Raw genomic sequence first — 26,771 nt, 5'->3', positions numbered from 1 at the left:
AAGGTGTATGTTAGTGCACAGGACATTTAATGTTAAGGCATTTGGGTTGCTCAGTGTATTATATTTTTTACAGCTACGTTCCCTTTAAATTGCTCTAGCTTTATTTCTACCGCTTCTCCACTCTGGGTCAGCTTGGCTAGTAGGCTTGCAGTGCTATTATGGAGCCAGGAGTGCGGTCTTGGGGTTGTGGGGTTTGCAGTGTGAGGGCTAACATATGTTAAACACTTTCCCGCCACGCTTGCATTTTCACACTATTGCTTCTACTTACTCTCTGACATCGATTTTCTTTTTGTCTATATTTGTAATTAGGTTTCACAAATCCTGTTAATACATTATTATTCGTATGAACACCAAAATCAATCAAAGCATGATATGACCATATTTTTACAAAATACTCATTTATTTAAATAAAACATTTATTACAAAAAATAAGCTGCACTTCTCATTGATACGTTTTTCTTAACGCCATTGGCTTGTTTTCCTCATTTTCCTTGTTGCAGATTTAACCGCTTTATTAGCTTTCTTGTATACATATCATAATTTAAAGCCCGAGTGTATTGCAACAACACCAGATGTTAGGTTGTGATAATTCACCTTAAAAAAGCCAGCATCTTCTATCATGTCTTTAAATTCATCCTAAAAGACAAAAGAACTAAATTAGATTCCTTACTAATGCAAAGTAAATGGAAAACTAGAATGATACGATCTCTATGGGTGTTTTTTTTTGGGGTCCTTAACCCCTTAAGGACCGGGCATTTAAGACAAAAACTTCCCCAAAAGTCCAGAACATTTTTAGCATTTTTACCATCACTACATTCAAAAAGAAATAGAGCCTTTTTTTAATATTTACCTATCAAAACTATATATATTTTTTTAGTAGACAACCCAAAGTAATGATCTAGGCCCATTTTGGTATATTTTATGCCAACATTTCACCGCCAAATGCCATAATAAAAAAAAAATTGTAAACTTTTTCACAATTTTAGCACAATTTCTCAGTAAACTGGAGGATAAAATGATAATGGAACAATTTGACTTTATGTTGAACCCAGAAACAGATGTAGCTTTATTTTTTCAAAAATAGGAGAATTGTATCTTTTCATTGCCTGACAGAGTTCAAAAACAGGTTATTACACCTTTTTTTTATACTAGTTACGTATAGGGTGCCATTCTAAGAGGTGAATTTCGCTGGGATCCTGATGCCTAAGGCTCCCTTTATTTTTTTATTTATTTTTTATTTATTTTTTCCTTTTATTTTTTGGGTCAAATTTAAAATTTAAAACGGTTACATTTCTATGTCCAGAGTTTTTTTTTGTATAGATTGAATAGCTATGCTAATTACTATATCGTAGCATCCTTTGAATAGCATATTTATTAATTGAACCTTGATTCGTAGTATGCTATTATTACAGGTGCACAAAAATGTTTGTTTTTTGTACTAGCTAACTGTTGATGTATAACAAGTCTTCCTTTTGAACTGTTTATTTTTGTACAGGTAGCCCTCAGTTTACGCCGGGGTTAGGTTCCAGAAGGAATGGTTGTAAATCGAAACCCTTGTAAATTGAAACCCAGTTTATAATGTAAGTCAATGGGAAGTGAGGGAGATAGGTTCCAGGCCGCTCTCAAAATTGTCACAGGTAACACCTAATACATTATTTTTAAAGCTTTGAAATGAAGACTTTAAATGCTAAACAGCATTATAAACCTAATAAAATAATCAAACAACACAGACTTCACTTGCATTTTTCTGCAAACAGTTCTTTCTATTCATTCCAATCTGGACTGATTTATAGACAGGAAGATCTTGTTCCTTTGAAATCTGCTCGATAGCTCAGGTCTGGTTAAACTGATTCATTTCAGCTTGCTTGGCTTTGCTGCAACACAAGCGGACAGCTCCACCTACTGGCTATTTTAATAAATGCACTGCTTCTCAATGCTTTTCAATAGCAGTCACATGACTGGAAAAAAAGGTTGTTATTCTGAAACTGTGTAAATTGAACCGTTGTAAAACGAGGGCCACCTGTATTTGTAACCTAATCCACAAATAAATATTTAAAAACAACTTTCTTCTGTTAAGTGTGATCAGTCCACGGGTCATCATTACTTGTGGGATATTATCTGCTCCCCTACAGGAAGTGCAAGAGGATTCACCCAGCAGAGTTGCTATATAGCTCCTCCCCTCTACGTCACCTCCAGTCATTCTCTTGCACCCAGCAACTAGATAGGTCGTGTGAGAGGACTATGGTGATTATACTTAGTTTTATATCTTCAATCAAAAGTTTGTTATTTTAAAATAACACCGGAGTGTGTTATTACCTCTCTGGCAGAGTTTGAGGAAGAATCTACCAGAGTTTTGCTATGATTTTAGCCGGAGTAGTTAAGATCATATTGCTGTTCTCGGCCATCTGAGGAGTGAGGTAAACGTCAGATCAGGGGACAGCGGGCAGATGAATCTGCATAGAGGTATGTAGCAGTTTTTATTTTCTGACAATGGAATTGATGAGAAAATCCTGCCATACCGATATAATGTCATGTATGTATACTTTACACTTCAGTATTCTGGGAGAATGGTAATTCACTAGAATTACACTGTAAGAAAGACATAAAGCTGTTTAATAACTAGAGATTATGTTTAACGTTTTTGCTGGAATGTAAAATCGTTTTCATTTACTGAGGTACTGAGTGAATAAATGTTTGGGCACTATTTTTCCACTTGGCAGTTGCTTAAATCTGTTTTTTTCTGTCAGTTTCTGTTCTCCCTCACTGCTGTGTGTGTGGGGGAGGGGCGCTTTTACTATGCATCAAATATTTCAGTCAGCACAGCAGAGCTGTGAGAATTATAGTTTGACTGAGATAAAAACGTTTATTCTGTAATTTGTTTCCTGCTTTCAGAAATTGTTATCTTTGCTAATGGGATTAAACCTTTGCTAAAGTTGTGTTGTTTAATTGCTGAGGGGAACAATCCTTTGCTAAAACTGTATATTCTGACAAAGAGACCAGAAATTCTCTTCTATGGTGGCTTTATCGGCCACATCTGTCCAGGGGAATGCCATTCAGCAGGCCAGACTGGTCAATTGTAACAACAGACGCCAGCCTACTAGGTTGGGGCGCTGTCTGGAATTCTCTGAAGGCTCAGGGACTATGGAATCAGGAGGAGAGTCTTCTTCCAATAAACATTCTGGAATTGAGAGCAGTCCTCAATGCTCTTCTGGCTTGGCCCCAGTTAACAACTCGGGGGTTCATCAGGTTCCAGTCGGACAACATCACGACTGTAGCTTATATCAACCATCAGGGAGGGACAAGAAGCTCCCTAGCAATGATGGAAGTATCGAAGATAATTCGCTGGGCAGAGTCTCACTCTTGCCACCTGTCTGCAATCCACATCCCGGGAGTGGAGAACTGGGAGGCGGATTTCTTAAGTCGTCAGACTTTTCATCCGGGGGAGTGGGAACTTCATTCAGAGGTCTTTGCCCAAATACTTCGACGTTGGGGCAAAACAGAGATAGATCTCATGGCGTCTCGACAGAACGCCAAGCTTCCGCGCTACGGGTCCAGATCCAGGGATCCGGGAGCGGTCCTGATAGATGCCTTGACAGCACCATGGACCTTCAGGATGGCTTATGTGTTTCCACCTTTCCCGATGCTTCCTCGATTGATTGCCAGAATCAAACAGGAGAAAGCATCAGTGATTCTAATAGCGCCTGCATGGCCACGCAGGACTTGGTATACAGATCTGGTGGACATGTCATTCTGTCCACCTTGGTCGTTACCTCTGAAACAGGACCTTCTGATTCAGGGTCCTTTCAAACATCAAAATCTAACTTCTCTGAAGCTGACTGCTTGGAAATTGAACGCTTGATCTTATCAAAGCGTGGTTTTTCTGAGTCAGTTATTGATACCTTAATACAGGCTAGGAAGCCTGTTACCAGAAAGATTTACCATAAAATATGGCGTAAATACCTATATTGGTGCGAATCCAAAGGTTACTCTTGGAGTAAGGTTAGGATTCCTAGGATATTGTCTTTTCTACAAGAAGGTTTAGAAAAGGGGTTATCCGCTAGTTCCTTAAAGGGACAGATCTCAGCTCTGTCCATTCTGTTACACAAGCGTCTGTCAGAAGTTCCAGACATTCAGGCTTTTTGTCAGGCTTTGGCCAGGATTAAACCTGTGTTTAAAGCTGTGGCTCCACCATGGAGTTTAAACCTTGTTCTTAACGTTTTACAGGGTGTTCCGTTTGAACCCCTTCATTCCATTGTTATAAAGTTGTTATCTTGGAAAGTTCTATTTTTAATGGCTATTTCCTCGGCTCGAAGAGTCTCTGAGTTATCAGCCTTACATTGTGATTCTCCTTATTTGATTTTTCACTCGGATAAGGTAGTTCTGCGTACTAAACCTGGGTTCTTACCTAAGGTAGTCACTAACAGGAATATCAATCAGGAGATTGTTGTTCCATCCTTGTGCCCAAATCCTTCTTCGAGGAAGGAACGTCTTTTGCACAATCTGGATGTAGTTCGTGCCCTTAAATTTTATTTACAGGCAACTAAAGATTTTCGACAAACGTCTTCCCTGTTTGTCGTTTACTCTGGTCAGAGGAGAGGTCAAAAAGCTTCTGCTACCTCTCTCTCTCTTTTTGGCTTCGTAGCATAATTCGTTTAGCTTATGAGACTGCTGGACAGCAGCCTCCTGAAAGAATTACAGCTCATTCCACTAGAGCTGTGGCTTCCACTTGGGCCTTTAAGAATGAGGCCTCTGTTGAACAGATTTGCAAGGCTGCAACTTGGTCTTCGCTTCATACTTTTTCCAAATTTGACACTTTTGCTTCCTCGGAGGCTATTTTTGGTAGAAAGGTTCTTCAGGCAGTGGTTCCTTCTGTATAAAGAGCCTGCCTATCCCTCCCGTCATCCGTGTACTTTTGCTTTGGTATTGGTATCCCACAAGTAATGATGACCCGTGGACTGATCACACTTAACAGAAGAAAACATAATTTATGCTTACCTGATAAATTCCTTTCTTCTGTAGTGTGATCAGTCCACGGCCCGCCCTGTTTTTTAAGGCAGGTAAATATTTTTTAAATTATACTCCAGTCACCACTACACCCTTGGCTTCTCCTTTCTCGTTGGTCCTTGGTCGAATGACTGGAGGTGACGTAGAGGGGAGGAGCTATATAGCAACTCTGCTGGGTGAATCCTCTTGCACTTCCTGTAGGGGAGCAGATAATATCCCACAAGTAATGATGACCCGTGGACTGATCACACTACAGAAGAAAGGAATTTATCAGGTAAGCATAAATTATGTTTTTTCACAATTTTAGATTTCTCATTGAAATTATTTACAAACAGTTGTGCAATTATGGCACAAATGGTTGTAATTTGTTCTCTGGGATCCCCTTTGTTCAGAAATAGCAGACATATATGGCTTTGGCATTGCTTTTTGGTAATTAGAAGGCCACTAGCTAAATGCCACTGTGCACCACACTTGTATTATGCCCAGCAGTGAAGGGGTTAATTAGGTAGCTTGTAGGGTTAATTTTAGCTTTAGTGTAGAGATCAGCCTCCCACCTGACACATCCCACCCCTGCTCTCTTCCCTCCCCCACCCCACAATTGTCACCCCCCCCCCCCATCTTAAGTACTAGCAGAATGTCTGCCAGTACTAAAATAAAAGGCTGCTTTTTTTAATATATATTTTTTTTAATATTTTTGGAAGTGTAGGATCCCCTTTTATCCTCCAACCTCCATGATCCCCCCCAAACAGCTCTCTAACCCTCTCCCCTCTACCTATTTGCTGCATCTTAGGTACTGGCAGCTGTCTGCCAGTACCCAGTTTTCCTAAATTTATACATAAAAAAAACATTAACCATTTTTTCTGTAGTGTAGCTGCCCCCCCCCCCATTACCCTCTCCCCCTCCCAGATCCCTTTTCCTCAATGGTTCCCACATAGTATCCCCGTCATTGCCCTTCCTCCCTCCTCACTTCCCAGCTCTTTTTTTTTCTCTCCCTTCTGTGTAGCGTGGCATAGCGGTCCCACCCTCCTCCCATCCCCTCCAGCGATGGGCTGCCCACCCGCCTCCCTCCTTATGCTCCCACCCACCAACGATTGGCACCACCGCTGTCCGATGCAGAGAGGGCCACAAAGAGGCCCTCCCTGCATCAGTAACTCTGCAAATCTATTTTGAGCGAGATCGCGGCAGAGAGAAGCCCAGGACTGCAGCGACGTACAGGGTACATTGCTGGTCCTTAAGGGCATAACGACCAGCGTCGTACAGGGTACGACGCTGGTCGTTAAAAGGACATTAAACCCAAAATGTTTCTTTCATTGTTCAGATAGAGAATACAATTTTTTAAAAGTTTCTAATTTACTTCTATTATCAAATTTGCTTTGTTCTCATGTTATTCTATCTTGAAGAGATACCTAGGTAGGTAGCATGCACATGCCTGAAGCACTACATGACAGGAAATAGTGCTGCCATCTAGTGCTTCTGCTAATGTATAACATTGTTGCAAAACTGCTGCCAGATAGTGCTGCAGACACGTGCACACTCTTAAGCTTACATTTCTGCTTTTCAAATAAGGATAACAAGAAAACAAAGAACATTTGATAATAGAAGTAAATTAAAAAGTTGTTTAAAATGTTATGTTCTATCTAAATCATGAAATAATTGTTTTAGCTTTTATGTCCCTTTAATTCTAAGTAAATAAATACAATCAGTGATGTATCTAATAAAAACTTTACCACGTTTAATAGGATATTTGTTTTTGTTTTTAACCTTTACTTGTCATAGCTAAGGGTAATAATGTAATCTATTATTTCAACAATTGCTTTACCTGAGGTGGGAAGCGCCGGATACTTTCTACAAGGTATTGATATGACTTCCAGTCTCCTGCAATGACTTCACCAAGCACTGGAATTACCTGGAAACTGTATAGGTCGTAAAGCCTAAAAAAATAATAAAAGGGAGAATGAGTGAGTCAGATAAAAGCTCAAATCTAACCAATAAGGAGCATTGAAAGGGACAAAACATTCGATGCATTTTATAAGCATTGTATTGAGGTTATCCCCCCACTAGCCTTGGGAGCTGCTATGTTGAAATCTAGCTTTCACTGCATTCCAGTGTATATGCACATGTCCAGCAACTCTCCTTCAGATACCTGCAGTGAAACCTAGAGGGAGGTGCATGAAATGTATTTAGGGCTAGATTACAAGTGGAGCGGTATTTTGCGCTTCCGCCAGAGCGCTAAAAACAGAATTTATGCTTACCTGATAAATTACTTTCTCCAACGGTGTGTCCGGTCCACGGCGTCATCCTTACTTGTGGGATATTCTCTTCCCCAACAGGAAATGGCAAAGAGCCCAGCAAAGCTGGTCATATGATCCCTCCTAGGCTCCGCCTACCCCAGTCATTCGACCGACGTACAGGAGGAAATATGCATAGGAGAAACCATATGATACCGTGGTGACTGTAGTTAGAGAAAATAATTCATCAGACCTGATTAAAAAAACCAGGGGCGGGCCGTGGACCGGACACACCGTTGGAGAAAGTAATTTATCAGGTAAGCATAAATTCTGTTTTCTCCAACATAGGTGTGTCCGGTCCACGGCGTCATCCTTACTTGTGGGAACCAATACCAAAGCTTTAGGACACGGATGAAGGGAGGGAGCAAATCAGGTCACCTAAATGGAAGGCACCACGGCTTGCAAAACCTTTCTCCCAAAAATAGCCTCTGAAGAAGCAAAAGTATCAAATTTGTAAAATTTGGCAAAAGTGTGCAGTGAAGACCAAGTCGCTGCCTTACATATCTGGTCAACAGAAGCCTCGTTCTTGAAGGCCCATGTGGAAGCCACAGCCCTAGTGGAGTGAGCTGTGATTGTTTCAGGAGGCTGCCGTCCGGCAGTCTCATAAGCCAAACGGATAATGCTTTTAAGCCAAAAAGAAAGAGAGGTAGAAGTTGCTTTTTGACCTCTCCTTTTACCAGAATAAACAACAAACAAAGAAGAAGTTTGTCTGAAATCTTTAGTGGCCTCTAAATAGAATTTCAGAGCACGGACTACGTCCAAATTGTGTAACAAACGTTCCTTCTTTGAAACTGGATTCGGGCACAAAGAAGGTACAACTATCTCCTGGTTAATATTCTTGTTGGAAACAACTTTCGGAAGAAAACCAGGCTTAGTACGCAAAACCACCTTATCTGCATGGAACACCAGATAGGGCGGAGAACACTGCAGAGCAGATAACTCAGAAACTCTTCTAGCAGAAGAAATTGCAACCAAAAACAAAACTTTCCAAGATAATAACTTAATATCTACGGAATGTAAGGGTTCAAACGGAACCCCTTGAAGAACTGAAAGAACTAGATTAAGACTCCAGGGAGGAGTCAAAGGTCTGTAAACAGGCTTGATTCTAACCAGAGCCTGAACAAACGCTTGAACGTCTGGCACAGCTGCCAGCCTTTTGTGAAGTAAAACAGATAACGCAGAAATCTGTCCCTTCAGAGAACTTGCAGATAATCCCTTCTCCAAACCCTCTTGTAGAAAGGATAAAATCCTAGGAATTTTTATCTTGTTCCATGGGAATCCTTTAGATTCACACCAACAGATATATTTTTTCCATATCTTATGGTAAATTATTCTAGTCACAGGCTTTCTAGCCTGAATCAGAGTATCTATTACAGAATCTGAAAACCCACGCTTTGATAAAATCAAGCGTTCAATCTCCAAGCAGTCAGTTGGAGAGAAACCAGATTCGGATGTTCGAATGGACCTTGAACAAGAAGGTCCTGTCTCAAAGGTAGCTTCCATGGTGGAGCCGATGACATATTCACCAGGTCTGCATACCAAGTCCTGCGTGGCCACGCAGGAGCTATCAAGATCACCGAAGCCCTCTCCTGGTTGATCCTGGCTACCAGCCTGGGAATGAGAGGAAACGGTGGGAAAACAGAAGCTAGGTTGAAGGTCCAAGGTGCTACTAGTGCATCTACTAGAGTCGCCTTGGGATCCCTGGATCTGGACCCGTAACAAGGAACCTTGAAGTTCTGACGAGACGCCATCAGATCCATGTCTGGAATGCCCCATAATTGAGTTATTTGGGCAAAGATTTCCGGGTGGAGTTCCCACTCCCCCGGATGGAATGTCTGACGACTCAGAAAATCCGCTTCCCAATTTTCCACTCCTGGGATGTGGATTGCAGACAAGTGGCAGGAGTGATCCTCCGCCCATTGAATTATCTTGGTCACTTCCTCCATCGCCAGGGAACTCCTTGTTCCCCCCTGATGGTTGATATATGCAACTGTCGTCATGTTGTCTGATTGAAACCTTATGAATTTGGCCTTTGCTAGATGAGGCCAAGCTTTGAGAGCATTGAATATCGCTCTCAGTTCCAGAATGTTTATCGGGAGAAGAGATTCTTCCCGAGACCATAGACCCTGAGCTTTCAGGGGTTCCCAGACCGCGCCCCAGCCCACCAGACTGGCGTCGGTCGTGACAATGACCCACTCTGGTCTGCGGAAGCTCATCCCCTGTGACAGGTTGTCCAGGATTAGCCACCAACGGAGTGAATCTCTGGTCCTTTGATCTACTTGAATCGTCGGAGACAAGTCTGTATAATCCCCATTCCACTGTCTGAGCATGCACAGTTGTAATGGTCTTAGATGAATTCGTGCAAAAGGAACTATGTCCATTGCTGCAACCATCAATCCTATTACTTCCATGCACTGCGCTATGGAAGGACGAAGAACAGAATGAAGAGCTTGACAAGAGCTTAGAAGTTTTGATTTTCTGACCTCTGTCAGAAAAATCCTCATTTCTAAGGAGTCTATTATTGTTCCCAAGAAGGGAACTCTTGTTGACGGGGAAAGAGAACTTTTTTCTATGTTCACTTTCCATCCGTGAGATCTGAGAAAGGCTAGGACGATGTCCGTATGAGCCTTTGCTTTTGACAGAGACGACGCTTGAATCAGGATGTCGTCCAAGTACGGTACTACTGCAATGACCCTTGGTCTTAGAACCGCTAGAAGGGACCCTAGTACCTTTGTGAAAATTCTCGGAGCAGTGGCTAATCCGAATGGAAGTGCCACAAACTGGTAATGCTTGTCCAGAAAAGCGAACCTTAGGAACTGATGATGTTCCTTGTGGATAGGAATATGGAGGTACGCATCCTTTAAATCCACCGTGGTCATAAATTGACCTTCCTGGATGGTAGGAAGGATCGTTCGAATGGTTTCCATTTTGAACGATGGAACCCTGAGAAATTTGTTTAGGATCTTGAGATCTAGAATTGGTCTGAATGTTCCCTCTTTTTTGGGAACTATGAACAGGTTGGAGTAAAACCCCATCCCTTGTTCTCTTATTGGAACTGGATGAATTACTCCCATCTTTAACAGGTCTTCTACACAATGTAAGAATGCCTGTCTTTTTATTTGGTTTGAAGATAATTGAGACCTGTGGAACCTTCCCCTTGGGGGTAGTTCCTTGAATTCCAGGAGATAACCTTGAGAAACTATTTCTAGTGCCCAAGGATCCTGAACATCTCTTGCCCAGGCCTGAGCAAAGAGAGAAAGTCTGCCCCCCACCAGATCCGGTCCCGGATCGGGGGCCATCCCTTCATGCTGTTTTGGTAGCAGTGGCAGGCTTCTTGGCCTGCTTACCCTTGTTCCAGCCTTGCATCGGTCTCCAGGCTGGTTTGGGTTGAGAAGTATTACCCTCTTGCTTAGAGGATGTAGAAGTAGAGGCTGGTCCGTTTCTGCGAAAGGGACGAAAATTAGGCTTATTTCTAGCCTTAAAAGACCTATCCTGAGGAAGGGCGTGGCCCTTTCCTCCGGTGATGTCTGAAATAATCTCTTTCAAATCAGGACCAAACAGTGTTTTGCCCTTGAAAGGGATGTTAAGCAATTTTGTCTTGGAAGACACATCCGCTGACCAAGACTTTAGCCAGAGCGCTCTGCGCGCCACGATAGCAAACCCTGAATTTTTCAACGCTAATCTCGCTAATTGGCATCTAGAATAAAAGAGTTAGCCAATTTAAGTGCATGAACTCTGTCCATAACCTCCTCATACGAAGATTCTTTATTGAGCGACTTTTCTAGTTCTTCGAACCAGCAACACGCTGCCGTAGTGGCAGGAACAATGCATGAAATTGGTTGAAGAAGGTAACCTTGCTGAACAAACATTCTTTTAAGCAAACCCTCTAATTTTTTATCCATAGGATCTTTAAAAGCACAACTATCTTCTATGGGAATAGTAGTGCGTTTGTTTAGAGTAGAGACCGCCCCCTCGACCTTAGGGACTGTCTGCCATAAGTCCTTTCTGGGGTCGACTATAGGAAATAATTTCTTAAATATAGGGGGAGGAACAAAAGGTATGCCGGGCCTTTCCCATTCCTTGTTTACTATGTCCGCCACCCGCTTGGGTATAGGAAAAACATCGGGGGGCACCGGAACCTCTAGGAACTTGTCCATCTTACATAATTTCTCTGGAATGACCAAATTGTCACAATCATCCAGAGTAGATAATACCTCCTTAAGCAGTGCGCGGAGATGTTCTAATTTAAATTTAAATGTTACAACATCAGGTTCAGCTTGTTGAGAAATTTTTCCTGAATCTGAAATTTCTCCCTCAGACAAAACCTCCCTCCTGGCCCCTTCAGATTGGTGTGAGGGTATGTCAGAAACGTTATCATCAGCGTCCTCTTGCTCTTCAGTGTTTAAAACAGAGCAATCGCGCTTTCTTTGATAAGTAGGCATTTTAGATAAAATATTTGCAATAGAATTATCCATAACAGCCGTTAATTGTTGCATAGTAATAAGTATTGGCGCACTAGATGTACTAGGGGCCTCTTGTGTGGGCAAAACTGGTGTAGACACAGAAGGGGGTGATGCAGTACCATGCTTACTCCCCTCATCTGAAGAATCATCTTGGGCACTATTATTATCTGTGGCATCATTGTCCCTACTTTGTTTGGACACCATGTCACAATTATCACATATATTTAAATGGGGAGACACATTGGCTTTCATACAGATAGAACATCGTTTATCTGATGGTTCAGACATGTTAAACAGGCTTAAACTTGTCAACAAAGCACAAAAAACGTTTTAAAATAAAACCGTTACTGTCACTTTAAATTTTAAACAGAACACACTTTATTACTGAATATGCGAAAAAGTATGAAGCAATTGTTCAAAATTCACCAAAATTTCATCACAGTGTCTTAAAGCCTTAAAAGTATTGCACACCAAATTTGAAAGCTTTAACCCTTAAAATAACGGAACCGGAGCCGTTTTTACATTTAACCCCTATACAGTCCCAGGAATCTGCTTTGCTGAGACCCAACCAAGCCCAGAGGGGAATACGATACCAAATGACGCCTTCTATAAGCTTTTTCAGTGGATCTTAGCTCCTCACACATGCATCTGCATGCCTTGCCTTCCAAAAACAACTGCGCATTAGTTGCGCGAAAATGAGGCTCTGCCTATGACTAGAGAAGGCCCCCATCTGAAAAAGGTGTCCATACAGTGCCTGCCGTTTTTTAACAACAATCCCCAAGATTATAATAACTATAAAGAGCTATAATCTGTCAAATATGCTTAGCAAAGTAATCGTTTTAGCCCAGAAAAATGTCTACCAGTTTTTTAAGCCCTTATAAAGCCTTTATTCTTTTACTTAATCTAAGAAAATGGCTTACCGGTCCCCATAGGGAAAATGACAGCCTTCCAGCATTACCAAGTCGTGTTAGAAATGTGGCCAGTCATACCTCAGGCAGAAAAGTCTGCCAACTGCTTCCCCCAACTGAAGTTACTTCATCTCAACAGTCCTGTGTGGAAACAGCAATCGATTTTAGTAACGTTTGCTAAAATCATCTTCCTCTTACAAACAGAAATCTTCTTCTCTTTTCTGTTTCAGAGTAAATAGTACATACCAGCACTATTTTAAAATAACAAACACTTGATTGAAGAATAAAAACTACATTTAAACACCAAAAAACTCTTAGCCATCTCCGTGGAGATGTTGCCTGTGCAACGGCAAAGAGAATGACTGGGGTAGGCGGAGCCTAGGAGGGATCATATGACCAGCTTTGCTGGGCTCTTTGCCATTTCCTGTTGGGGAAGAGAATATCCCACAAGTAAGGATGACGCCGTGGACCGGACACACCTATGTTGGAGAAAGTAAACTTTTTGTGTGCGTCAGGTTGCACTGGCATCATGAGTTAAAAGTAAAAAGTTATTGCACTCACGCTAACCCGACGCGCGCAAACCACTTACTTCTAGCACAATTGCACTGTCACGCAAAAGATAATATCTTCCTCCATAGAAGTCAATGTAGAAAAAAAAAAGGGGATGGGGAACCTTACACCCGACTCGCGTGCTAACCCAAACTCATATTCTCATACGCGCTAACCCGACATGAAAATATGAATATTTCACATTCAAATGTTATTCACATAGAAGAATATGTTCTATTTATTTAAAAATACATATATATATATATATATATATATATATCTATCTAAAGGTATTACATATATATAGGAATATCTATTTTCAAATGCATAGAACAGGGGCACTTTTATTCATGAAACTTTACATTGCAGCATTTTTTTTTTTAAAATAACAAATTATGCTTAACAGATAAGTCCATGGTTTCATTCCTTACTGTTGGGAAATACTGAACCTGGCCACCAGGAGCAGGCAGACACCCCAGCCAAAGGTTTAAATACCTCTCCCACTTCCCCTATACCCCAGTCACTCTGCCGAGGGAACAAGGAACAGTAGGAGAAGTATCAGGGTATAAAAGGTGCCAGAAGAAAAATATAATTTAGAGGGCCGCCCATCGAAGAACACGGGTGGGGGCCATGGACTCTCCTTATACAGAAGGATATTAAATTATCTGGTAAGCATAAATTTATGTTTGCCTTCTTAATATAAGTATAGTCCATGGCTTCATTCCTTACGGTTGGGAAACTTATATCGAAGTTCTAGAGGACACTGAATGAAAACGGGATGGACAAAGAGAGAGGCAGACCCTATTCTGAGGGCACCACAGCCTGCAAAACATTTCTCCCGAAGGCTGCTTCAGCTGATGCAAAAACTTGATCAAACTTGTAAAATTTAGAAAAAGTATATAAGGAAGATTAGGTAGTCGCCTTACAAATCTGATCCATAGAGGTCTCGTTCTTAAAAGCCCAAGAGGAAGCCACTGCTGTAGTAGAATGAGCCATAATTCTCTGAGGAGGTTTATGTCCCGCTGTCTCATAAGTGAAGCGGATAACACTCCCTAACCAAAAGGATAAGGAAGTCGAAGAGACCTTCTGACCGTTACGATTCCCAGAATAGGCAACAAACAAGGAAGAAGTTTGTCTAAAATCCTTAGTAGCATGTAGATAGAACTTCAAGGCACGAACCACGTCCAAATTATGAAGCAAGCGTTCCTTCGAAGGAGGAGGATTGGGATACAAGGAAGGAACTACAATCTATTGATTGATGTTGCGATCTGACACAACCTTAGGAAGAAACCCTAACTTAGTACGTAGGACAGCCTTATCAGAATGGAACACCAGATAAGGAGGATCACATTGCAAAGCGGCAATCTCAAACTCTGCACGCAGAAGCAATATCCAGTAGAAAAAGAACCTTCCAGGACAACAACTTTTTTTTTTTAATCTCTTTTTATTCCAAGACAACAACTTAATGTCAATTTCATGCATAGGCTCAAACGGAGCCCGTTGAAAAACCTTAAGAACCAGATTCAGACTCCAAGGAGGAGCCTTAGATCTAAACACAAGTCTGATTCTAATCAGAGCCTTAACAAAGGACTGTACATCGGGAAGCTCCAAGAGCCTCTTGTGCAGTAAAACAGACAGGGCTGAAATCTGTCCCCTCAGGGAACTGGCAGAAAGACCCTTCTTCAATCGATCCTGGAAAACGATAGGATCCTGGCAACCTTAACTTTATGCCAGGGGAATTGACGCTCTTCACACTAGAATAAATAGGTTCTCCACACCTTATGATAGATGTGACGAGTGACCTGCTCACAAGCTTGAATGAGAGTATCAATAACTCTCTCAGAAAAACCTCTCTTGGCTAGGACTAAGTATTCAATCTCCACGCAGTCAGCCTCAGAGAATCTAGATTTTGATGAACAAAAGGACCTTGTTCCAGCAGATCCCTGCGACAAGGTAACTTTCATGGAGAAGATGACATCCCCACCAGATCCGCGAACCACGTACTTCGCAGCCATGATGGAGCAATCAGTATCACTGATGCCTGCTGCCTGCTCCTGCTTGATGCGGGCCACTACACAAGTAAGGAGTGGTAACAACGGGAAAAGGTAAATTAGATTGAACCTCCAAGACACTGCTAATGCATCTATTAGCTCCGCCTGAGGATTCCTGGACCTCGACCCATATCTGGGTAGCTTGGTACTGAGACGGAACGCCTTGAGATCTATCTCCGGCGTCCCCCACCTGTAGCATATCTCCACAAACACTTCGGGATGGAGACACCATTTTCCCAGATAAAAGGATTGTCTGCTGAGAAAATCCGCTTCCCAGTTGTCCACACCCGGAATGTGGATCGCTGACAGCGAACAGCTGTGGGCCTCTGCCCACTCCAGAATCCGAGATACTTCCCTCATTGCTAGGGAGCTTCTTGTCCCCACCTGATGGTTGATGTAAGCCACCAATGTTATATTGTCTGATTGGAATCTGATAAACCGGGACGAACCCAGAAGAGGCCAATCCTTCAGAGCAGAATGTGGATCGGGAGGGAGCGTTCCTTTTGAGACCACAGGCCCTGTGCCTTCTTGGCACCCCAAACAGCTCTCAATCCTGATAGACTCGCGTCCGTAGTCACAATCTCCCAGGATGGTCTTAGAAAGGATGTCCCTTTGGACAGATGATCTGGATAGAGCCACCAAGAGAGCGATTCTCTCGACCGGTTGTCCAGAGAGATCTGTTGAGACAGATCCGAATGATCGCCCTTCCAATGCCGCAGCATGCACAGTTGTAACGGTCTGAGACGGAACCTGGCAAAGGGAATGATGCCCATACCTCCTGAGCCACAGATGGCCTTAAAGGGCCACTAAACCCAAAATCTTTCTTTCATGATTCAGATAGAGAATGCAAATTTAAACAACATTACAATTTACTTCTATTATTTATTTTGCTTCATTTTTTAGATATCCTTAGTTGAAGAAAAAGCAATGCTCATGGTGAGCCAATCACATGAGGCTTCTATGTGCAGCAACCAATCAGCAGCTACTGAGCATATATAGATATGCTTTTCAGCAAAGAATATCAAGAGAATAAAACAAATTAGATAATATAAGTAAATTAGAAAGATTTTTAAAAATGCATTCTCTTTCTAAATCATGAAAGAAAAAATGTGGGTTTCATGTCCATTTAAGGAGATCCAGAGGGCAAGAAATGCTGAAGCTAGCTTGCAACATCTCTGGTCTGTTAGGAATATCCTCATGGATATTACAGTACCCAGGAATGCTACCCTGGTGCTTGGAATTAGAGAACTATTTTCTAAGTTTATCTTCCATCCATGAGATCGATGGAGATACCGAATGGTCCTCCGCCAGACGAAAAGATGGAGCTTGTACCAGAATATTGTCCAAGTAGGGAGCTACAGCTAGAAGAGCCCCTAGAACCTTCATAAAAATCCTTGGAGCATTAGCTAGACCAAACAGAAGTGCAACGAACTGGAAGTGCTGGTCCAGGAATGTAAACCTTAGGAACTGATCCCTGTGGATTGGAACGTGAAGGTAAGCATCCTTCAGATCTATAGTGGTCATTAACTGTCCTTCCTGCACTAGGAGAAGGATGGACCTTATTGTCTCTATCTTGAACGAGGGGACATTTAGAAATTTGTTAAAGCACTTTAGGTCCAGAATCGGGCAGAAAGGTCCCTCTTTCTTTGGAACCACGAACAGGTTTGAATAGTATCCGAAACCTACCTCACCACCTCCTAGACCCAGACAATACAGAGAAAAAGCGTCTTCTCCGACAGTCAGCTCGGTCAGGAAAGAGGAAATGAAAGTGAGACCACTTCCGGTCATGTGGTGCGCAAGGCAGGACCACCCCAGCTATGAGAAAAAGCGCCACAGCCACATAACAAACAGTCTATGAGCTTAATAAAATCTCACACAAAGCAGCATAAAATCAAAGCAACACATTTGATTAATCCTCACTGTTAATAACAATAATAATAATAATATCAGGTATTTGTAGAGCGCCAACAAGTTCCGCAGCACAAAGAATCCATGATTCTATTAAGATAAAAGGAGCCACACTGTGACCCTGTCTTCTAGCATTTTCAACATATGTAAAAATTGAAACGATCTTACTACAATTCATGCTGTGGAACAGAAACACAGCCTCTCAAGTGTGACAGTCTTGTAGCATCGCTCCTGACATGGACTTGAGTGAAGAAAACGAGCAGGCAGTGAAAGACTCTCCCTGCATCTCCAGACTAACTTTCGTCAATGCTCTCACTGAGAGGCTGACAAGACTACTTAAAACTCCAGTCTCATATCAAAGGGCAGATACCCCTGTGACAGATCTCCGGCTACCCTGACTGGGTAGCTCCGCCAACGGGTCCTTCCAACCCCTGGAACCAGCCATTATGTAGCGGAGAAGGGATTATAGCAAGAGCCCACCCAAATAACTAGACATACCAGCATTTAGGTGAACAAATAAGAAAATTTTATTGAGGAAAATGCACATCTCTTATACACAAAACTCATCTTGATAAGAGCCCTGGCCGCCCCACCATTATCCTGCCCCTCCAGACAGGCTGGCGCCATCCCTAGAGTCCATTGTTTCATAGTGTCCAGTGGTATATGGTGGATTCTTGCGGGTGTCATTGGAAAGCTCTCGGTCCCCAGAAGCTACAGTCCAAAAAGCGACATGATCCGTGGCTGGGGACCGGAGTTAAGCGTAGGCAACCAGACCCCGGGAAGGCCAGAGGAAATTGGGGTTGTAGGGGATCCGGGAACCCCTGGTTCCCATTGAAGCTCCCCTCTGGCAATCACCCCATGTCTCGTCCACCCTAAGGGGAACCAAACCCCAAAAGAGCGGAGCTCTGGGATATAGGGCCACTGGAGCGACCTGGGTCAAAGGACACCAGTAATCTAGGATGCTGCAGCTGACCAGTAGTTCCAGGGGTCTGGCCGGCTGAAGGGGAATGTGGCGGTCAGGGACGGTTCCTCCAAGATGAGATCCCACACACAAAACAAGGGGAACAATGGTTCTGGGGAATCACAGTTGCTCTGAGGAGCCCAAAACCGTGGAGAACAAGAGGGGTAGGTGATAGGAGGGGTAGGAGTTTAACCCTTGCAGCCCCGTATCCGTGGCAACCCCTCCTAAGGAACTACTCCAAAATCTTCTGACACTTCTCTGCCATCCTCCTGTGACGAAAGGCAAAGAATCACTGGGGGATGGGGAAGTGGGAGAGGTATTTAAGCCTTTGGCTGGGGTGTCTTTGTCTCCTCCTGGTGGCCAGGTTCAGTATTTCACAACAGTAAGGAATGAAGCCGTGGACTCTCCTTATATTAAGACGGAAACGTACCTTTTTGTTTAGCAAACCCGGACCATCAATCCTCCGCCCGCAGCTCCTATTTATTTACCTCAGCAATGACGAAACAGGCTTCCTCCAATCATGGCGTGCACCCCGGAGCGTCCATCTCGTGAGGTGACGCCGTGATTGGAGGAAGCCGGTTTCGTCATTGAGGTGCTAAGTACAGCATGTGAAGCGGGCGGAGGATTGCCAGTTTGGGTTTGCTAATGAAAAAAGTAAGTATTTAAAAAAACAAAAACGCTGCAATTTAAAGTTTCATGAATGAAAGTGCCCCTGTTTTTAATAGTATGTTTTACATTCACTTTAACTGCAAAGGACTCCAATAAATAAATATATATACACACACATATACAGTGTTTATATGCGTATATATCTGTAAATAAATACATATATATATATATATATATATATATATATATACACACACACACATCTTTAAATATGTATATGTATGTACTTAAATGTTAAAGTCCTTTGTCTGCCTTTTTTTTTTAAACACTTGAGACATCATATCTTTGAGCCCTTATAACTTTTTTGTGCAATATTGTTTTGAATAATTATTATTAGACAGTGTTATGAGTGTAAGTGCACTTCGTAATGTATATTTGAAGTGTTTTTTGCCACTTTATATTTTAGAGAAATAGTTGACCACAGCACTGAGATTGCGTTAATCATTCTAGCATAAATCGCGATTGCGCTCACATTAACTTTCAACTCGTAATATTTGTAATCTGGCCCTTAGTGTTTAATGTTCTACAAACACACAATCACAAGCCATTAATTAAAGGGGCATTAAATCAAAATAAAACTTTTATAATTTAGACATAGCATGGGGTTTTAAAAACTTCAATTTACTTCCATCATCAAACTAGCTTAAAGGGAGATGAAACCCTAAATTTTTCTTTCATGATTCAGCCAGAGAATATAATTTAAAAACAAGTTTCCATTTTACTTCTATTATCAAATTTGCTTAATTCTCATGTTATTATTTGTTGAAGAGATACCTAGGTCGGTAGCGTGCACGTCTGTAGCACTACATGGCAGGAAAAAGTGCTATCACCTAGTACTCTTTTTTTGCTAATGTATAACATTGTTGCAAAACTGCTGCAGACGTGCACACTCCTGAGATTCCCTTCCTGCTTTTTAATAAAGGATATCAAGAAAATTAAGAACATTTGATAACAGAAGTAAATGATAGAGTTGTTTAAAATTGTATGCTCTATTTGTACCTTTGACACCAAATAAAAAAAGCTATAATTTATATTCCATCTCCTAAAGCAGACCTGGTAGATTGGAGTGCATGACATCAGACGGGAGAGGAGAAACACGCCCAGAAATGTAAAGCGAATACACATTAGGCTCATGAAAGTTCTTCTGGAAATAGAATTGTATAAATGGTCTAAGGTGTGCTGTAATCAGATGTTGGTGGCAGTGGTTTACAGGACAAATTCTAACAGGTAAAAGTTTGTTCTGTATGCCTTACTGTAGTTAGTATATGATGTTCTTAAGGCATTTTTTTTTAAAAAGTGTCAAGCTACTAACAATGTATTATATTATGTGGGTTTAGATTCTGCTGCTGCAATTTGCCATTAACTTAATGGGGCATGATACCCAAATGTTAAAGCACTTAAAAGTGATGCAGCATAGCTGTAAAAAGCTGACTAGAAAATATCACCTGCACATCTCTATGTAAAAAAGGAAGATATTGTACCTCAAATTTCCTAAGTATTTGCACCCCACTGTAAAAATAATTTAAGCAGCCAGTCAGGATGCTTGTCCCAGGACAAGCTAGGGAGTATGCATCCATCATGTTATTTTCCTATTCAGTTTAAGTAAGTTCTATAAAATCTCATGAGATTTCAATGAAATCTCATGAGATCACAGAAAGGCAAAGCATTACCTCAGCACTGAAGATGCCGATTGGCTATTTTTTTTTAAATATTTTTTCAACATGCAGCTGGACAGTAGCTGAAGTATAACTGTTTATACTGCACTTACTCCGTGTGAGCTGAAGAAAGTTTGAGGTAAAATATCTTCCTTTTTCTTCTATAAAGGTAAGACGAGCCCACAGATTCATCCTTTACTTGTGGGATATTATCCTTTCCTACAGGAAGTGGCAAAGAGCACCACAGCAGAGCTGTCTATATAGCTCCTCCCTTAGCTCCACCCCCAGTCATTCTCTTTGCCTACTTTAAGTACTAGGAAGGGTAAAGTGAAAGAGGTGATAAAATATTAGTTTTTAATTTCTTCAAGCAAGAGTTTGTTATTTTAAATGGTAAATGGTGTGTACTATTTACTCTCAGGCAGCAGATGGATGAAGACTGCTGCCTGGAGGATGATGATCTTAGCATTTGTAACTAAGATCCATTGCTGTTCCCACAGAGGCTGAGGAGTACAGGAAACTTCAGTGTGAGGAACGGTTTCATGCTATGCAGCAATGAGGTATGTTCAGTCATATTTTTCTGGAGAGACTGTGTATTTCAGAAAGGCTGACATTATACCCAGGAGGGTAACGATAAGCAGTAATCCTAGAGCTAAAAGAAGGGCATTACTTAGCTTGCATATGGGGCCAGTTTCTAATATGGTTGACACAATCAAATGTTTGTGAGCAAACGTTTTTTTGTTGATTGGGAGTGCTTTAACGTTTTTGTGGGCAATAAACGTTTTTGGGCAATTTTATTAGGGCACACATGGCTTAATTTTTGGGTCTTAGGACACACATGGCTAGTTATAACCGCTCTGGTGCGGTTCTTTAAGGCTGATGAAACATTGAGTGAGATGGGCGGGGCCTATTTTCGTGCCTCAGATGCGCAGTTAGTTTTGTCAGTAAGCAGCAAGCTCTAACTCCTGAGGGCCCTGGTGGATTTTTTTGGGCCAAATCGAAGCTTTTACCCCACAGTTTGATCCCTGAGGGCAGGTAGGGCCACAGCAGGGCTGTGGCAAGGTGATGAGAGTGGTTTTTTTTTCGGATCTGGGCCTATTTTCGATCCGGTTTGAAAATTAAGGGGTTAATTGTTAAAAAAAAAAAAAAAAAAAATTTCAATTGGCTAAGGTGAACGTACAAAAGAGTTCACTTATCCCTCTCACAAGTGTTCCTTTCCTCTGAACTCTGATAGATTCGGTGGACATGAAAAATTTTCTGACGTAGGTCAGGAAATCAAATATTTTATCCATCTGCCGAGCTCTTCATTCTATTCCTCGCCCGTCAGTGGCTCAGTGTATGGAGGTAATCGGCTTAATGGTAGCGGCAATGGACATAGTTCTATTTGCTCGCTTGCATCTCAGACCACTGCAACTTTGCATGCTCAAACAGTGGAATGGGGATTATGCAGATTTATCTCCTCAGATAACTCTGGACCAAGAGACCAGAGACTCTCTTCTTTGGTGGTTGTCACAGGATCATCTGTCCAAGGGAATGTGTTTCCGCAGGGCAGCATGGGTCATAGTGACGACGAACGCCAGCCTATTGGGCTGGGGTGCAGTCTGGAATTCCCTGAAAGCACAGGGATTGTGGACTCAGGATGAGGCTCTCCTCCCGATAAATATTCTAGAACTGAGAGCGATATTCAACGCGCTTCAGGCTTGGTCTCAGCTGGCGTTGGCCAGATTCATAAGATTCCATATCACGACTGTAGCATATATCAATCATCAGGGAGGAACAAAGAGTTCTCTCGCGATGATAGAGGTTACCAAAATAATTTGATGGGCAGAGACTCACTCTTGCCATCTATCAGCAATCTATATCCCAGGTGTGGAGAACTGGAAAGCGGATTTTCTAAGTCGTCAGACTTTTCATCCAGTGGAGTGGGAACTCCATCCGGAGGTGTTTGCACAATTGATTTGGCAATGGGGCACACCAGAATTGGATCTGATGGGGTCTCATCAGAACGCCAAACTTCCTCGTTACGGGTCCAGGTCAAGAGATCCTCAGACAGTACTGATAGATGCTCTAGCAGTACCATGGTCGTTCAACCTGGCTTATGTGTTTCCACCATTTCCTCTCCTTCCTCATTTGATTGCCAGAATCAAACAGGAGAGAGCTACAGTGATTTTGATAGCACCTGCGTGGCCACGCAGGACTTGGTATGCAGAACTGGTGGACATGTCATCTCTTCCACCATGGACTCTGCCATTGAGATAGGACCTTCTGATTCAAGGTCTGTTCCAGCACCCAAATCTAGTTTCTCTGCAGCTGACTGCTTGGAGATTGAACGCTTGATCTTATCCAAGCGGGGTTTCTCAGAGTCGTTCATAGATACCTTGATTCAGGCTCGAAAGCCTGTCACCAGGAAAATTTATCATAAGATATGGCGTAAATATCTTTATTGGTGCGAATCCAAAGGCTACTCATGGAGTAAGATCAGGATTCCTAGGATTTTGTCCTTTCTCCAAGAAGGATTGGAAAAGGGGCTATCAGCTAGTTCCTTAAAGGGACAGATATCTGCCTTATCAATTCTACTGCACAAACGTCTGGCAGATGTTCCAGACGTTCAGTCGTTCTGTCAGGCTTTAGTTAGAATCAAGCCTGTGTTTAAACCTATTGCTCCGCCATGGAGTTTGAATTTAGTTCTTAAAGTTCTTCAAGGGGTTCCGTTTGAACCTATGCATTCCATAGATATTAAACTTCTATCTTGGAAAGTTCTGTTTTTAGTTGCTATCTCTTCGGCTCGAAGAGTTTCTGAACTATCTGCATTGCAATGCGACTCGCCTTATCTTGTTTTCCATGCTGATAAGGTGGTTTTGCGTACCAAACCTGGATTCCTTCCTAAGGTTGTTACTAATAAGAATATTAATTAGGAAATTGTTGTTCCTTCTCTGTGTCCTAATCCTTCCTCCAAGAAGGAGCGTCTGTTGCACAACTTGGATGTGGTTCGTGCTTTAAAGTTTTACTTGCAAGCGACCAAAGATTTTCGTCAAACATCTTCTTTGTTTGTTGTCTATTCTGGAAAACGTAGAGGTCAAAAAGCTACGGCTACCTCTCTTGCCTTTTGGCTGAAAAGCATCATGTGTTTGGTATACGAGACTGCTGGACAGCAGCCTCCTGAAAGAATTACAGCTCACTCTACTAGAGCGGTGGCTTCCACATGGGCTTTTAAAAATGATGCTTCTGTTGAATGGCTGCGACTTGGTCTTCACTTCATACCTTTTCCAAATTTTACAAATTTGATACCTTTGCTTTTTTGGAGGCTTTTTTTGGGAGAAAAGTTCTTCAAGCAGTGGTGCCTTCTGTTTAACCATCTGTCTTGTCCCTCCTGCTCATCCGTGTCCTGTAGCTTTGGTATTGTATCCCACAAGTAAAGGATGAATCCGTGGACTCGTCTTACCTTTATAGAAGAAAACTAAATTTATGCTTACCTGATAAATTGATTTCTTCTATGGTAAGACGAGTCCACGGCCCGTCCTGTCATTTTCAGACAGATTATATTTTTTTGATTTAATCTCAGTCACCTCTGCACCTTGTAGTTTCTCCTTTTTCTTCCTGTACCTTCGGTCAAATGACTGGGGGGTGGAGCTAAGGGAGGAGCAATATAGACAGCTCTGCTGTGGTGCTCTTTGCCACTTCCTGTAGGGAAGGATAATATCCCACAAGTAAAGGATGAATCCGTGGACTTGTCTTACCATAGAAGAAATTAATTTATCAGGCAAGCATAAATTTAGTTTTTACATAGAGATGTTCAGGTGATATTTTCTTGTCAGATTTTTACTGTTATACTGCATCACTTTTTTCTTAAAACTTTTATTTATAACCAATAAAGGGTACAAGGTTACAAGTTGTATCTTCAGCCCAACTTGCAGGGTGAGCCAATAAGGCAGATAAAACAATACAAGCAGCATACTATAACATACATGTAGCTTTGAGAACTTTCAATAAGGCATCCATTGTCCTGATAGATAAGGGTTTGTACCACTCCATTGGGGTTTTTAACATTTTTAACAAATGAACAAACAAACATAAAACAGGGGAGGCATGAGGGGGAGGGGGGGGGGAAACAGGGGAGAGGGAAGGGTAGAATGATAAGGGTAGGGGGGAACACAGCAAGTTTATGCAATCCTATAAGTTACTTTTCTGCTTGTCTCTCAGGATAATCCATGCTATGACATATTAACATTAGTGCAATAATAGGTCAGTGATGGTGTTCATATGATATATCAACTTTTTGCACATGAAAGATGTTAAAAGAGAGGTGTATGTACTTCAGGAGGGTAGATGCTGACAGAATGAAATAACATACCAAAATTTCCAAATATTAAAATAATAAGCACATAACTCATAAGCACGCAACTTAAGAAAATATATCTCTTGCAATATAACATGCATTTGTGTCGTTCTCAGACAACAACATAGGTTTCACTGATAAACCATGTGGGGTCTATGAGAGCAGGGGGGTCTGTAATAAAAGCTACTGAGAAGACTGCAGGTACATAATAAGGAAACTTGATAAGTATGCCGATATTTTTGGACAGAATATAGGTTTGGCGCTTATATTTAATACAGGGGCAGGGGTTAAACTCACATTTGTGGCAGTAGCAGAATAAAGGTTAAGCCCGGTGCTTATCTCACAGGGAAAACATGAGCTGCGTGTTTAAGATATGGGAGCATATTATCATATAGCTATGACAAGCGTTCAGCACATGGAGGCAGTCAGAGAGTATGAACATCACGTATTATGTTGATACGTTGTGCATTACAACAGACATACATTCCTTTATTACTATGAGCTGAAAAATAACCCAGACCAAGACAGGAATAAAGATTCTAAGTAGGATGCGAGACATGTCACAACGCCATGCTGAACTAGAAGTTATAAACGAACATTTGACCACACATTAGCACATTTTATGCTCATTTAGGGAGGGCTACATACAATTTGGTATATTGCACGAGTACTGAATGCCGCTGTTAATTAATGCCCTGCAGCCCGATGCAGCCCAAAGGTGTCTTTTCAGTAAAGTAGCTCTCAGTATACATTCATTGCAGCATAAGAATTAACCATAATATCCCCTTCACAGCGAGATGGCAAGATGAATAAACTATTGAACTACAGCCCCCACATAATCCAGAGTCTCATAGTCAATGAAATCAGAACAGAGTTTTTCCCAGCAAGAGACTCAAAATTTGCAGCATGTAGAATACGCCCATGTAAAATGGACAGTCTTGCACGAACCACAAATCATACCCTAGCCGACTCCAGTTTTCGTACGACTGTACCAGAAGCCGGATTTGCCAAGTAGATACTGATCGCGCCTGTCTCAATACTTGGTGTTGATCTGATAACATATGAAAAAAGGTTCCGCCGCCATCAATATTTTGTTAGCGGCTTTGTAGGCTAGGTTCTCCTTGTTGCTTGGTCTCAATTCTGTGTCCGGACCTGTAGTAGATGCCAGGGAGGACTCTAAGGGTAACAGCATGTCTGGCTCTGGATCCCGCTGTGAACCTATATCGGAAACTGGTAGATGCAGGTAAGAGGAAGTCGCTCCAGCCCTTAATGCTATTGCGGTCTCTCTCAACTGAGGGAGGACTTGATCTTTGGAGCTACTATTAGTCTCCCATACGGTGTGAGCAGAGTTGTTACTTATACTTTGTAAAGCAGAGCCCCCTTGACTGGTGGCGGGCTGCTTCAGCTGGAGAGGTTGATCCGTTGATTGCACCATTGCGCAAAGATCAGCGCACGCAGAAAGGAGCCGATCCAGGCGAGGTACAAATATGGCCCGCAGCTCAGTTAAAATAACGGTGGTGGCATCCGATCCCACAGTGGTGGACCTATCCATCATGTCAAGTGAGGGATGAGCGGTAGGAAGTAGTAGAAAATAAGTAGTAATAGAACTATATACAGCGTGGTGGCGGACTTTGCCCCACAGCGCCAGACGGCCCTTTCGGTCTTAAATTGCTTCTCGGCAGCCAAGGGATGTTTTTCCTTGATCCAGGAGAGTTCCCGGGCACAGATATTGCCAAGGGAGATAAGGATGGCACAATATATGACCACTTTTCGCCTCGAGCTGTACAGAGCCTCAGCAATCAGTGGCCATCTTAGAATGCCGCTCACCGGAAGTCCTACTGCATCACTTTTAAGTGATTTAGCATATGAATATTATGTCCCGTTAAAGGAACATGAAACCTACACTTTTTTCATGTTTTAGATAAGGCATACGATTTTAAACAACTTTCTAATTTACTTCTTTTATCAAATTTTGTTTGTTC

General features: G+C 42.0%; 1 protein-coding gene across 1 annotated transcript in view; it reads right to left on the bottom strand.

The window, feature by feature from the left end:
• Positions 1-381: 381 nt before the first annotated feature.
• COQ5 (coenzyme Q5, methyltransferase) overlaps positions 382-26,771 on the bottom strand; it is a 149,230-nt gene continuing 122,840 nt past the window's right edge. Inside the window, exons 6-7 of the mRNA XM_053702046.1 lie at positions 6,824-6,935; positions 382-636 (exon numbers count right to left, since the gene is read on the bottom strand). Of these exons, the coding sequence (XP_053558021.1) occupies positions 535-636; positions 6,824-6,935 (214 nt within the window). The 3' untranslated portion in view covers positions 382-534. The remainder of the gene's footprint in view (positions 637-6,823; positions 6,936-26,771) is intronic.

The sequence above is a fragment of the Bombina bombina genome, chromosome 2 (assembly GCF_027579735.1).
Source record: "Bombina bombina isolate aBomBom1 chromosome 2, aBomBom1.pri, whole genome shotgun sequence".
Classification (NCBI taxonomy): Eukaryota; Metazoa; Chordata; class Amphibia; order Anura; family Bombinatoridae; genus Bombina; species Bombina bombina.
Note: the sequence above shows the minus strand (reverse complement) of the source record. Positions and strands in the feature narration are given on the sequence as shown.